Genomic DNA, 15,740 nt, shown 5'->3' with positions numbered 1-15,740 from the left:
CATTTTTGAAACACCAAATATTAAAGACACCTAGTAGTCAAAACTTTGTAAATGCAACAATACTCGGGCAAAACATGCATTAGAATGGTCTTTTCCAAACATATTGTGAACTTTAAATTAGACATATAACTTATAAATGCACTTAGCTTACTGTCTCATATCATTAAATAGTAAATGTCTGCATAACTTGGATAATTTTATCAATTTTGAAGACTTATATATTGCTTGTTCCATATTGGGTTCTGCTAAACAGGGCAACAAGAGACTAATAAATCAAATATAATCTCTTTTCATTGTACAAATGCATCACGAAAATATCTCCAAAATAGTAAAACTGCTGGAAGTAGGTGTTTATGTTCCTCTGTGTTGAGTTTTTTCACTGCTGTTTTGTTTTTTTCTGAACTTTACCTTAATGAACATGTAGCTAAAAATTGCTCATTCAGAAGCAGGCACTGGCAAATGAGCAACAACTTTAAGGTAAATCCAAAACAACAGTTTCCACCTGGAGCTCCTTCACGGGAATCTGCAACTGTAAACACTCGATCCTTTGGGCCATGCGGTTCTCAGCACCGCCCACACTCGTCACCGCTACCAAGCTGACCAATCACAGAGCTTGTGCTATGCGCCGTTGTGACGTGTGGTTACATTTTTGGAGAGGTGCGCATCAGTGTCTGCGTCAGCCATAGCGAGGGCTATGCGCAAGGCTTAATTGTGAATTGCGAGGTCTCCGAACAGATCGGGGTAACGAATCTGGCATGTTACCCGAGGATGGCGAGGTGTTGCACATGAAAGTGGAGAACGGGAGGTGGCTGATGTTTGGAGGTGTATGGCGGAGGGCTGTCGCGGATGAAAGTGAAGAGCGCGGGGGGATGAGTGAAAGTCACGGATGAAAGTGAAGAGGGTTGGGGAGTCGCAGAAGAGAGTAAAAGTGAACAGGGGATGGGGGAGGAGGGCGGTTGAGGAGGGATATCGGTAAAATGAGGTGCCGGCGTGTTCCGGCACAAATTAGGCCCTGGCTGTGCGTCAGCGCGATGGCTGCGCCAGACCATACGTGTGTGTGTGTTTGACACAAAAGTAAAAATCAGCCTTAATAATGTAACAAAGACTTGTTTACTAAAATTATGTAAACTTACCAATTTGATATGTGCTCCATACCACGGATTCAAAACAAAATATTCAAAAGGTTTCAAGGTTTCATCAAGCAGTAATTTTTAAGCAGAAATCAATAATAGTTCACACACACAACACAGAAAAACCAAAATGTTTGTAAACGTTCTGTATTCTACAACATATTTGTACCAACATCTGCAGAGATACAATATAAATACAATTCTGTACACCGTATAAGATCGTAAATACTATGTTCATACATTTTATGTACAGCTCCTTGTCAAGGAGAGCAGCTTTGTTTTCTTTTAAGTAAGGTCTTGGGATTTTTTTTATTTTACTATCACCAATGACAGCAAAAGTATGAGATCCACAGTGGGTCAGGTAAAAAACAGAGCAATAATAACAGCACTGGTCATGGCACTAAATACACTAGTATTATTCAGGCTATGTCCCATTCCCCCGATATTGCCCGTCTCCCATTTATACCTATAAAAACATTAATATTGGCTTTAGTAGCACAAACTATTAAAATCTTACTCGACAGTCAAACACACATGGATGTAAAAGCTCAATATTAGGCGGGTGAACCTAAAAGTCAACTCTCTAAAAAGGTCCCGTTCATGAACAGGGCTTATGTCAGTACTTTAGGGCATTTCTGGTCTATATACTACTGATATATAAAGCAGACCAGTCGATAAAGAAAACAAGGTGCTCTCCGCATTAGGTGACATTTTCGGTCAACCTCCTGAGAAGCGTCAGATCAGTATTTGAGAATGCGTCAATGTTCGTGCGATACGTAACTTAATGTGCATCCAGGATAAGTTACTCCAGTGCAAGCGTTCAGACAGCTCTGTATAGAGAAATATTGGCAGTCCTTCAACAGTTACAGTACTCAACAAGCCAATTACGCAATAAGGTATGAGCAACAGGCTTGCCGTCCGATCACAATACCATAAAAACTTCGAAAAATCGACCGATGGGCATGTGGCCTTCCAACCAGAAATATGGCACTTAGCATATTAGCATAAATCAGTCGAACAAATATTAAAGTACACAAGCGTAAAACACAGAAGTACGTTTGCACAGCAGATTTGAAAGGCTATGTCTTTGGTAATACCTGATATAATCACGCAAAAAGGTCATAAACAGTAGTACATTCTTACCTAGAACAGACATCCAAATCTCAAGCTCACTCAAAGTATACTAGTGTTAGGCGTCGTCAATTAATGAATGCATTTAGTCATATAAGAAAGTGGTAAATAAACCAAGACTGAAGTTAGTATTTCAGCTATATCAAAGCTAACTTGATATATATATAAAACGTGTTTGTGCAACTGTGCAACTCTCGACATTCAAAGACGACACTGAAATAGATCTAGAACTTCAACACAACACACACACAGGTAGGGTTTATTGCCACAGAACGAAGGGTATCAGCAAGTCTCTGATGTTGACAAACAAAGGATGGATTCTGTTAGCACTCATGTTTGTCCAGGCGTTTGCTGGTGCTGGTGTTGAAGAGATCGTCTACACCAGTGGTCACCAAACTTGTTCCTGGAGGGCTGGTGTCCTGCAGATTTTAGCTCCAACCCTAAGCAAACACACCTAAAGAAGCTCATCAAGGTCTTACTAGGTATACTTGAAACATCCAGGCAGGTGTGTTGAGGGAAGATGGAGCTAAACCCTGCAGGGACACCGGCCCTTCAGGACCAGGATTGGTGACCCCTGGTCTACACCATGGGAGCCCAAACTCAGTCCTGGAGGGCCGGAGTCCAGCAAAGTTTAGTTGCAACCCTAGTTAAACACAACAGCTAATCAAGCTCTTTCTAGGTATACTAGAAGCTTCTAGGAAGCTGTGTTGAAGGAATTGTAGGACATCGGCCCTCCAGGTCCGAGTTTGGGCACCTCTGGTCTACACTGTAGAAAAAGAAAAGAAAAAAGCTGACTCAACTTATAATTGTAAGGCAATGTGCTGGCAAGTTGTTTGAGTTTTAATCAATATAAATAGAATCAAGTGCTGTACTTAAAAGTTAAAAGTTGAGTCAACAACAAAAAAAAGCTGTGCAGCAAGTTGCCTTACAAATTTAAGTTGAGTCAACTTTTTTTTTTTTTTTTTTTAGTGTACCAACTATTGGGTCATTGCCCGGCCCCTACTGGAACACATGTTGAGATTCGGTGTCAATGGACGGAGGTCCTCGAGTCAAACGGGATGGCTTTACAAAGACTCCATGACCTGTGGCACATCGGAAGTACACCCTTCCCTTGACCGTCCCATTGTGTTTACCTTTGGGAAAAATTAAAAAAAATTGTTACAAGAAGTTCACAGACTTTCTTAAAATTCAGCCTTAGAGTGCAACAGAAGAGTTTGCCTACCTACAGCAAGGTCCAATTCCACTCCAACCCAGATGCCTTTGGCAAACTCCACCCCTCCAACATAATGCACCATCCCGCTCTGTTTGCCCACCCAAACCTGTTCCCCAGGGGCCATCCAGTCAGGCAACTGAGCAACCGGTGCATTTTCATCTTCACTAGAGTCCTCCAAGAGTTCTGGATCCTCAAAGGACTCAATCTCTTGAGTTGCTTCCGGTTGCACATGAGGTACAGAATCCCCAGAGAACTGCTTTCCATTATGAAGATGACACTGCGAGGGAGAACTCCTGTCTTGGATTTTAGCTTGAGGAACTGATTCTGCCTTACAGCCAAAGCTACCAAGACCATCCTCTACTAGACCATCATCTGCACCTTTAAAGAGTTCTGGATCCTCAAGGGACTCAATCTCCCGAGTTGCTTCTGGTGGCACATGAGGTACAGAATCCTCGTCTTTTCCATTTTGAAGACGACACTTGGAAGGAGAACTCTTGTTTTGCGTTTTATCTTGAGAAGCTGATTCTGCCTTACAGCCAAAATGACCTAGAGCATCCTCTTCTACACCATCATCTGCACCTTTAAAGTCTGTGAATTCCTGACTGATGCTCAGCATACTTTTACGGGGAGGTGAAGGGGAACAATCCCGGTCAGTCAAGTAATGGGAATAAGGCTGGGAAGGAATAATCTGAGCTGGACAAAATCCCGAGGCACTTCTGGAAGAATGGCAGCCTTTTCCGTGCTCCTGAGAATCTGTTGGTTCTCTAATGTTGAGCTGGTCACAACTATCACTACCACTGAAGAGCACATCAGATAGAGTGGCGTTTGAGGCACTATGGGAGAAGTAGCCACTAGTGCAGCTGCTGGCAGTGGGACTACGGGAAACTTCCTTTTCTGCAGCTCGAGTTCCTGATAACATCCCAATCCCGGAGGTCAATTCACTGCGTGCACATAAAGCTCCTTCTTGGGTCTCGAGGCTCGCATTGTAGATCTCAAAGTTGGCAAATTCCTCCGGGATGTAAGGCTTGAAGTTTTGGAGCTCCAGAGAGCCGAGGGCTGGAACATTGGAACAGGTGAAGGCTGAATCCATGCCTGGATCATCCTCCTCTGAATCCTGGACAAATCAGCAATGAACAAATAGGAAAAAAACAGCAATGCAGTGATTAGGAAGTGCTCTATCGCCCTCTTGTGGAATTTTAAAGCATATCTTTTGCTTATTTTATTCAGTCTATGTGTTTACAACATTGTGTCTTGACTGGAACCTAAATCAGAGTTTCCAAAAAACCCATTATTTAATTTATTGGGCTATATGCACAGCCAGTGTTTTTCGGCTAATGATCATTTTCCAGTGAAAGCTTTATGTGGCTATTTTCAATCTGATAAGATTCCTTTTAGAGCATCGACGTTGTAATGTAATTGAAATACAATCAGTTAAACACCCTTGACTATTTTTTTCTGAGATTTTAACAGATTTGTGTGTGTTGAGCATCAGTTAAGGCAGCGTTAGCACCTGTCAGCTTTAATTGTGGAGAAAACTGGATAATTTAGAGCTTTTGTCAGCTAATTTCATCTTCCGGGTTTAAAATAATTGTTTGGAGCGGAGCATCAAAATCAGTGATGTAGTGCAAATCTGTGGAGTGATGACGCGTCGGTTTCTTATTATTATTTATAGCGGAGTATTCTTATCCTATGAGCAGACCCTTCTTAGTTCAGAGCATGTGCTTTCCGAAGGCAGACCTGACAAGCTGTGAAACGAAATGACTGGGTGATACCGCGTTCGCCCACGGCAAGCAGTACTTAGCTGTTCATGAACAGTCTTATGTGTTTGTTTCCATGATCCACCAGGTTTGTTGCATGTTTTTACCGTGATGCTATCAGGGCCGATACAGCAAAGCTGTTGGTTTGCAGCAAGCATTTTTGTCAGGAGAGCTGTATGAGAATTGGAGAATGGCGGACTGTGTCTTTTATCAGTTGAGTTTGTTACCATTCAGACACATCGCCTATATCCCTGCTGCTGTGTTTGCCTATGTTTTAAATCCTCTAGATTACCGGCAGGGCTAATGGTTGGTATAGACAGGGCAAGAGACCTGCTGCACTGCTACCCACAGTGTCTGCATTCAGACCCGGGGATTCAGGAGAAGAGAAGTCCTCCTCCTTTATAGTGTTTACAGGATTATCTTTATAACGATAAAACAAATTGTGGTTATGTGTATAAGTGTAGCAGGGCATTACATTACTGTTTATTTCTTTGCATTTTCTTTTGCATTTTGCATCCAACCACCGGTCTGAGGGTCAATTGATACTGGGCTGCAGAAGAAATCATTAATTTGGTATTATTTATTATTTGAATCTGAACAATCTTTTATTTTGAAAAATGACTGTACTCTCTCGCTTAGATCTCGGTCACTTGAGTGCCCAAATTTAACCTAAAAGCAGCAAAACGAGTAAGAAACAGACATCTTTGGAAAGTTTCTTTGCGTAGGGGAGAAGGCCCAGTGAAGGACCCACAAACTGCCAAGGAATGGATTCGCCAATTCACCAACGGATCTGTTGGTCAACAAATCAAGTAAATCCAGCATGTCTGTAAGAATGAAAGAAAAGTAAAAATAAATAAATAAATAAAGGTAAATAAAAATAAATAGAATTAATTTTAAAATAAAAACAAATAAAAATAAATATACAAGTACAAAAATAAAAATAAACAAAAATAAATAAATAAAAAGTAAATAAAAAATACAATAAAAATAAAAGTAAAATTAAATAAAATAAATATATATTTTTTAAATAATAAAATAAATATGAATGAAAAATTAAATAAAAAGAAAAACATAAGTATAAAACAAATGAAATAAAATATATAAATAAAAAATTAAAATTAATAAATATATATAACATTTTTATTAAATTAAACAAAAATAAATATAAGTTTAAAAAATATTAATAACTAAAAATAAATATAAAAAGTAAATAAAAACAAAAGTTTATAAAAAATAAAAAAGTAAATAAATAAAAAAATAAAAAATGTTAAATAAATTTAAATAAATATAAAAGTATAAAAAATAAATACAAAGAAATAAATAAAAATAAACAAATATATAAATAATAAATAAATATATAAGTATAAAAATAAAAATAAATAAATTAAATATATATTGAACAAAAATTACAATAAAAATATAAAATAAAAGTAAATAAAAATAAATAAATATGTATTTTTTTAAAATGATAAAATAAATAAATATAAAAAAAAAATTTAATAAAAAAATAAAATAAAATAAAAGTAAATAAAAAAATAAATTAAAACTTTAAATAAATCAATAAAAATAAATATATAAGTATAAAAAATAAAAATAATAAATAAATAAATAAACAAATAAAAAATAAATATTAAATAATGTTATCAAATCAAGTGAATCCAGCATGTCTGTGCAAGAAGATCAACTGCTGAAATTCACAAATAATGACGGCTTTAGGGTCTGTTCACATATCGTGTCTTTGCCCCACACAAGTTCGTTATTTCTAATTTTACACATTTCAGTAGACTAATTATCTCACACAAACACAGAAGACCCAAACTCTGCAGTGTTTTGTCATTTTCTCCATGAATAAAACTTGTATCAGTTACAGCAATGTTTAGTCAGCTTGTCATTCTCTGAGAAAACGTTGATGGTCGCCTAGGAATCTATGCAGAACCCCCGTCCCCCCAACCCCTTTTCAAGCGTTAACGGGTCTACAGTGATAAAAAGATCAGGGACCACTGTTTTACTCCATATCAGTTATCCAGTGTAGACAACAAGTGTAACAGTGTGCCATGACAAAACTAGATCCCTCTTCTTATAGTCAACTTAGTTTGTTTTCTTTGTCATTCATTGTGTATTTTGTGATTATTGTGTGATGTATTGGGGTCAGTGAGTTAAACACAAGCTGTGGGGATCATGCAGTTATGATGTAAACGATGCTGTGATGATGAAGACAATGCTGATGATAAGAATTTTAACCTACCTGGACATCTGTATGACTTATTTGTATATAAAAATAATGAATTTGACTCTGATGTTGATGAGAATATTTGACACATAAAAATTAGCACTTTTAAGTCATCTATATGCTGTCATCAAAGCAAATCTTTCTTTCTTGTGACAGACAATATTACAATATCATATCAATAATATCATATTCAGGTCATTTGAGTTTGATCCGGACTATATTATTATATGTAAGCTAACTTCAAGATATTGCATATGCAGGATGCTGTCAAGACTAAACTGCAATAATTAAGGAAAGATGAGGTATAAAAAAGTAAACAAACCATAAATATTTACATATTATATTACATATTTAAACTTCTTAATACATGACGGCAGAAAAAAACACAAGGATCACTGCTGTTCATGATGTCACACTGATTTACTCTGTGGTAATAGACAGTTTTAACTGCTCTAGCTAGTATGTCCAGATCAAACTGGTGTGTGTTGGTGTGGTGTGTGTTGACTTACAGCAGTGTGTGGCAGTGTGTGTGTGAGATCAGTGCTGTGATTGGCCGAGCCGCTGATGATGATGTCACCGGCGCTGCGGCCCTCGCTCTGAGCCCTGGGTCTGGGGCCGCGGGGGCCTGACATACATACGCGCATGCTCTGCAATCAGCCACAAACACACACTTCACAGACGCAGCATGCAGGAGTTACACACACACAGCAGAACACATGCGCAACAGCCACTGATCCAGGAACAGTTCATGATAATTTGTTCTACTAAAATCAGATAGTTTGTACTATGTCAAAGCTGCTCTTTTTCATGCAGTGAGAGAGTGCACAAATCTACAGTTTGACTAATATATATATATATATATATATATATATATATATATATATATATATATATATATATATATATATATATATATATATATATATATGTGTGTATGTATGTGTGTGTGTGTGTGTATATAAACTAGGCGTATTGCTGATGATTAGAGTTAAAACTTTTTACGTTTTATTTGCAATTATATTTATAATTTTATATTTCATAAACTATACATTTTAGATTAAAAAAGTGCTAATATTAACTAGAAATAAAAACTACAACTAACTAAAATTAAATTTAAAATTAAGTATTTCGTAAAAAACAACAACATAAAAATGCAGAAAAATAAAATAAATAAGTAAATAAAATTAAATATAATAAATGTATAAATATAAATAAATACATACAATTATATAAATAAAAATACATATTAAAGTGTGAAAAAATAAATAAATGAAAGTAAATATAAAAAATATAAATAAGTAAAATTAAATAAATAAAAATAAATATATATAAAATAAAGATAATATAAATATAAAAATGAACAAAAATAAATAAAAATAATACAAATAAAAATAATATAAACAAAATAAATAAAAATTAAATATAAATAAAAAATAAAAGTAAATAAAAACAAATAAATAAATATATAAATACAAAAATAAAAACAAGTATAAAAATAAAAATTTATAAAAATAAATATAACTAAATAAAAAAGTTAATAAAAATAAAAAAATATAAAAAATAAAAATAAATAACAAATAGTAAATATTAATATATATATATATAGTAAAAATAAAAATTAAAGTAAAAATAAATAGATATATAAGTAAAAAATATAAAATATAAATAAATTAAAAAATATATATGTAAATAAATAAATATATGAATATATATGAATGAATATATATATATATATATATATATATATATATATATATATATATATATATATATTCATTTTTTTTTTACTTATATATTTATTATATATTTACTTTATATATATATATATATATATATATATATATATATATATATATATATATATATATATATATATATATATATATATATATATATGAATATAATTTTTTTTTTTGCATGGAAAAGAGTAGCTTAGGACATGTATTTTGTTGTTTCACATGTAAAAATAATCTGGATTGTAAACTGGTTCCTCTGGTCAACATGTTAAGTCACACACAGGTGAGTGTGAATAAACCAGTGGCTGAATAAATGATGATGAGAAACTGAGGCATGCTGGGAACAAAGTCAAATAATTTTAGGAAAACAAAAACAACAGCGGGAAAACACAAGCAATGCACAAAAAAACAGAATGACTCAACTGAGCTGGTGAAGCTGAGAGTGAAGAGTGAGATGAGACAAACTGTACTCAGTGTGTGAGTGAGTGTGTGTGTGTGTGTGTATATAAGTTTGCAAGTGTGTAAAAGTGGGTGAATATACGAGTGTATGTTTGCAAAAGAGTGTGTGTGTGTGTGTGTGTGTGTATAAGGGTGTGTGTGTGTGTGCTTTTGCATGTATGCATGCATGCATAAAGTGTGTTGTGTATCGGTGTGAGTTTATGTATGCATGTACACACATTAAGTTATGTGTGTGTATGTGTGTAATGAGTGTTTGTGTGTGTGCATATAAGTGTGTCTGTGTATAAAAGTGTGTGTGCATATAAGTGTGTGTGATTGTGTATGAGTTTGACTGCGAGTGTGTGTTTCAGTGTGTATGTATGTATGTATGTATGTATGTGTGTGTGTGTGTGTGCATGTATAATTATATGTATTTGTGTATATATGTAAATATGCTTGTATACATTTGTGTGTTTGTATATATATATATATATATATATATATATATATATATATATATATATATATATATATATATATATATATATTTGCACGAGTGTGTGTGTGTAAGTGTATGTATGAGTTTGACACTGAGAGTGTGTTTCAAGATGAGTATGTTTGTATGTGTGTGAGTATATGTACAGTATTTGTGTATACATGTATGTATGAGTGTGTATATTTATGTGTGTGAGTGTATGTATGTATGTGTATATGTGTATAAATGTGTGTGTGTGTGTGTGAGACCTGTTGTCCCAGCAGTGGTCGTGCCTCCAGTGTGCGTCTGGTTTTCTCCTCCTCCTTCAGCGGCAGCAGTGACTTGATGAACTTGTGTGTCTGTGGTGAAAGAGTCTTAAACGCAGCGGAGCTGAAGAACGCCGGACTCTCCACACCTGAGGAGAACACGTGCATGAATACACACTTCACATGCACAGCAAACACACACACAGAATCCCAACACACATCAGATGAACATATACCAGCATTCTCTCTGCTTTTGACCGGCGTGTCTTCAGTGCCGTCCGGCAGAGCATCACACTGAGTCTGAAGAGTAAACAAACACACACACACTTATGCAAAGATTACATTTATAAAGGGTTTAAACACAGTGTGTGAATATCTCCAGCCTCTGATGGTAAACATTAGATATTATCATTGGTTTTAATTCTATTGTTTATAATCAGATTTGATTTAAATTAGTCTGCAGAAACACTTTGATTGACATTCTCCCTTTGTACGTGTCATGAGAGGGGGAAAGCCCCGCCCACTAGCCTCACTCATTAGCATAAACAGCAGCCCTGAGTGAGAAGCAGCCGTCTGTCCAATAGCCATTAGAGTGTCTGAGCTGCTGGGCCCGGTTTTTCAAAAGTAATCCACTAGGATTTTGGATAAGAGATTGGAACAAATCTTGAAAATGGGTTTTTCGAAAGGAAAAAAACGGATTACATAATCAGATTAGATCCCGTAATTCAATCTTTATTTTGATCCAGATCAAAACTTTAGTTTGGGTTTTTCAGACCTTTTTTTTAGGATTTGGATCAGTTTAATCCAGAAAATCTGGATTAAACTGATCCCATCAGAAGGGTGGATTCAGCGTGGATTTCATGCGCTAAATGTAATGAAAACTTAAAAAATGTATCGAATATTACTATATGTGGATCATGCAGCATTTTACAAGATTCATTCATTCATTCATTTTCCTGTCAGCTTAGTGCCTTTATAGGACAGTGGAGATTTTACAGACAGGAAAGTGTGAGGAGCTGAGATAGGGGAAGGATCGGCAAAGGACCTTTAGATGGGAATCGAACTCAGGTCGCCGTGAGCACCTTGGTGCTATGTGTCGACGCACTAAACGCTATGCTATTGACGCCGAGGCTTAGTCCCTTTATTAATCCGGGGTCGCCACAGTGGAATGAACCGCCAACTGATTCAGCAAGTTTTTACGCAGCAGATGCCCTTCCAGCCGCAACCCATCTCTGGGAATCATCCACACACACACTCATACACTACGGACAATTTAGCCTACCCAATTCACCTGTACCGCATGTCTTTGGACTGTGGGGGAAACCCGAGCACCCGGAGGAAACCCACGCGAACGCAGGGAGAACATGCAAACTCCACATAGAAACGCCAACTGAGCCGAGGCTCGAACCAGCGACCTTCCTGTTGTGAGGCGACAGCACTACCTACTGCGCCACTGCTTCGCCCCATCTTACAAGATATCCTATTTATTCATAAGATTTTAATTATGTTTGTTCATCCATCAGGCTACAGTGATTAGATTTTAACGTATTCAGCCTTTTACTATAGGCCTACAGCAAATTATAAAGATTTTGGCCTAATAAAATAATCCCCCGAACAGCTGTCAAAACTAACCAAAAACAATACATTTAATTCTGTCACTAACTGCTATACACTCATGCAATGATTACAGAATAAACAAAAAAGTGTAAAGAATGGTAATGACTGATTTTTTAAAATCCCCTTCAACAATTGCAAAAAGAGACTGAAAGGGCAGAAGCACAGCTTCACCTGGCAGAGGAACAACTGAAACCAAACTGCAGCAATCCAAGGCCAGACTTGAGATCCGCCTCCTAAAGGCTACGCTCAGACAAGCTGATGAGCAAGATGAGCAAGTCTGAAATTATTACAGGGGGAATTGTTGGGGACAAAAGTGAGGACCGGGGGATGGGGGGTTGTGGTGGGGGACTGACACGGACGCCGCCCTCTCTATTCTGTCGCTCTAGGCCAGGGATTCCCAAACTTTTTTTATTCCGGGACCCACCTAGGCAAGAAATTCAATCTCAAGACCCACCATAATATTTTCTAATGGAAAAATATGTAAAAAATGTGTCCATTCAAAGCAGTCAAAAATATATATTGTGCGGCTTTTTGGATTTTGCGATTTGATATGCACAAAATGAGGCTCGAAGTGCTTTTTGTGGGATGCTGGCTGTAACTCTGATCATTTTTTTGTTGATGAAGATCCTCTTCTTTTTCAGAGGAGAATATGATCAATTGATCAAGCCCCTTGATTATGATCAAGCCCCGTCACATCGCAGTAAACTCCACTGCTGGTGTAGTCATAAGAAACTAAATCGCTTTTTGATCGACTACTACAAGCTGGGAAAACGTCAGATAAATATGCCAATGCCATTAACATTATCGCTGAATAGATCTAATACTTACACATTTGCTTGAGGAAGGACTGATGGGGGAAGTTACATTACTATTACTGTTTTCCATAACATCTATGCCTTCCATAACATAAGCTGACATTAACACTAACAGATAGCACTATAGCTATTTATTGATTAGCAATCTGTCAACGTTGGGATGGAAAAAATATGGGACAACAAATAGCTTCAAATGATAGAATACAGAGCAAATATTAGAAAATATTGACAATAAAATAAAAGGTTTAGCCTATTAAAATCAATGACCTATCCAGAAATTTAATAAAGATATGAAATCTACTTCACTTTTAATTGTATTTGCATATTGATTAAAGTGACTATAGTTATTTAGAGAAGAGCAGCAAATGAATCTCTCATTGTGTTTTGTTTGATAACAGAGGTGTTCATGTAAGAATGCACAGATCTATAATGAAGCATTCGACTACTTTAGTAACTGTTTGTGCTCATTTAAGAGAAAATTAGTAGTGTTTAAAATAAAACACGCAGAACGGAGCAAAAACAAAAAAAAGAAAAAAATAAGCACTTTTCCGACGGTCCCTTACTGAGAGCTCCGCTCTGCGCGAGCTCTACCGGCTAAACGCAGATTGCGAGGGCTCAAACAGAGCAGTGCTCGTAATGTCAAGCGAATAAAAAGAAAAAAACAGCTGTGAGACATAACCAGCTTTGTCTTTTTGTAGGAAACACACTTTAGATATTTTTAGGGTAAGAGGTTTTTAAGTTATTGCCGTCAATCGTACTGGTTTTGATTCACCGCAATGTAAATACAGCTGCAGTATGCACCCTTATGTGACACTGCGCAACCCACCTTTGTTCACTGTTTGAAAACCCCTGCTCTAGGCGACCACCTGGGACGCCTCTATAGATGCGCTGGCACTGGTTGTGAAGTGTAATTACATTTTTGAGAGGTGCACATCGGCATCAGGTACGGTGAGGGCGATGCGACCACCTGCGCCAGAACCATAGACTAAAATATATTGACGTAGTATCCGTGACGTCACCCATAGGTTTCTATTAAAGAGCGCAAAAGAAGCCACAAGTAGGCGCAGCCAACCGTCGCCATTTTGTTCGCGTGTCATCACACTCACGGCGGGATACCAAACAAGGGCAAAGAGGCGGAGAGTGGGCGGAGCTACAGACACCTGCTGGTATTTAGCTTGGACCTGGTTTAGACACACTTTACTTTGGGAGAACGCTTAATACTTCATCACCTGTGACTCGTTTGTATTCTGACCACGTGCTTGGCTGTACACTATATCAATAAAGTGTTTAGACCAGGGGTCACCAATCCTGGTCCTGGAGGGCCGGTGTCCCTGCAATGTTTAGTTCCAACTTCCCTCAACACACCTGCCTAGATGTTTTAAGTATACCAAGTAAGAGCTTGATTAGCTTGTTCAGGTGTGTTTGATTAGGGTTGGAGGTAAAATCTGCAGGACACCGGCCCTCCAGGAACAAGTTTGGTGACCACTGGTTTAGACTTTTAAAAACACTGCTGTAACACATTGAGCTACTAAACATTGTTCTTATGATGTTTTCCCAAAGGAGGAAAACGCAAATTACTTCCAAACACTTCAGATATAGTCTGTGTTAGTTAATGCAAGACTATTGATGAAATCCAGCATAACACTGTATGACAACGTTTCAGATGACTGTTCTACAGCCTACAGCTAATCAATTCGTCAGATTCTGGAGTGCATTACAGCTCTAAATATAAATATAAACGATAAATGATCTTAAATAAAACAAATACATGTATAGAGATGTAATATAAGTATATAACTTTACTCACATGGGAAACGAAGGGCATGTGAATGGTTTGTGAGCACAATTAAGTGCACTCAGCATGCCAAGCCATCTAATAATTGTAGGAAACAAGTCCAAAAGGCAGTTGACTGTGTAAAGCCACATAAAACAACACAGAAATACGATAAATATGCCGAGTTCAGTGGCTGATCTGCAGGATTCAGCTGAGGTGACGTGACGACGACCAACGAGATCTAGCTGTCACTCAAGTGGCCACGCCCTTAATTATGCAAACTTAATATAACTTAATATAAAGGAAACGGATGAGTTGTAAATAAATTCACCCCCCTCACAGTTGTCATGAAGGGTAATATTAGCTGTATTAACCAAAATCTTTTTTTGTACCAGGCTGTAAACACCTTTTTTTCTGCTGTAAAGTTGGCCATTCTAACAGTGGGCTCAATTGAAATTTGCTCTGTTTTGGAGCAGGAGCGGCCAGGACTAGCGGAATTTCGGATGAATTGCAGTTTTAGTTACTTCAGTATTGGCTTCCTGAGAGAGAGCGGGAGGTTGCCGCTTGGCCGGAACATACACGTGCGCTTCATGGAGAAGTATAAAGCCTTTATACAAACCGTCTGTTCACTGACCTTCACATCTTCATCCTCACAACCCGTCCGGCCGTCTGATTTACAACTAGAGCTCTAGAAAAACATATATGAGCATGTTAAAGTAAAAAAAAAAATGTAAAGGAAAACTAAAAAAAAAGTGCAATAATAAATATGAAAATGTGCAATATTTTATTCAAATTATTTATATTTATTTTCAAATGTAATTTTCTTTTTGGCTTAGTCCCTTTATTAATCAGGGGTCGCCACAGCGGAATGAACCGCCAACTTATCCAGCACATGTTTCACGCAGCAGATGCCCTTCCAGCTGCAACCCAATACTGGAAAACATCCATACACTTCATTCACACTCATACACTACTAATTTAGCCCAACTAATTCACCTGTACCGCATGTGTTTGGACTGTGGGGGAAACCGGAGCACCCGGAGGAAACCCACGGGAACGCAGGGAGAACATGCTAACTACACACTGAGATGCCAACTGACCCAGCCGAGGCTCGAACCAGCGACCTTCTTGCTGTGAGCCAGCCCAACGAGCCACTGT

The 15,740-nt window shown here is 37.1% G+C and overlaps 3 protein-coding genes across 49 annotated transcripts in view; 1 reads left to right on the top strand and 2 right to left on the bottom strand.

Annotated features, from left to right (window-relative positions):
• smpd5 (sphingomyelin phosphodiesterase 5) overlaps positions 1–15,740 on the bottom strand; it is a 706,732-nt gene that overhangs the window by 88,169 nt on the left and 602,823 nt on the right. The window lies entirely within an intron of this gene.
• The window catches only part of LOC103908992 (serine/threonine-protein kinase pim-2-like), a 202,995-nt gene that overhangs the window by 99,786 nt on the left and 87,469 nt on the right, over positions 1–15,740 (top strand). The gene's annotated exons all lie outside the window — the stretch shown is intronic.
• kif13a (kinesin family member 13A) overlaps positions 1,262–15,740 on the bottom strand; it is a 118,579-nt gene continuing 104,100 nt past the window's right edge. For 14 of the 47 annotated variants that reach the window (XM_087287903.1, XM_087287909.1, XM_087287926.1 and 11 more), the window contains 6 exons: positions 15,217–15,270; positions 10,613–10,676; positions 10,380–10,525; positions 7,971–8,108; positions 3,484–4,588; positions 1,262–3,394 (listed from right to left, as the gene is read on the bottom strand). In XM_087287903.1, coding sequence (XP_087144029.1) covers positions 3,261–3,394; positions 3,484–4,588; positions 7,971–8,108; positions 10,380–10,525; positions 10,613–10,676; positions 15,217–15,270 — 1,641 coding nt within the window. In that variant the 3' untranslated portion in view covers positions 1,262–3,260. Of the gene's footprint in view, positions 3,395–3,483; positions 4,589–7,970; positions 8,109–10,379; positions 10,526–10,612; positions 10,677–15,201; positions 15,271–15,740 lie in introns of all 47 variants that reach the window. The other 33 variants (XM_087287940.1, XM_087287919.1, XM_087287923.1 and 30 more) reach the window with 5 other exon arrangements.

This window comes from Danio rerio, chromosome 16, assembly GCF_052040795.2.
Source record: "Danio rerio strain M-AB ecotype USA chromosome 16, GRCz13ab, whole genome shotgun sequence".
Classification (NCBI taxonomy): Eukaryota; Metazoa; Chordata; class Actinopteri; order Cypriniformes; family Danionidae; genus Danio; species Danio rerio.
This window is presented reverse-complemented; position numbering and strand designations above follow the sequence as displayed.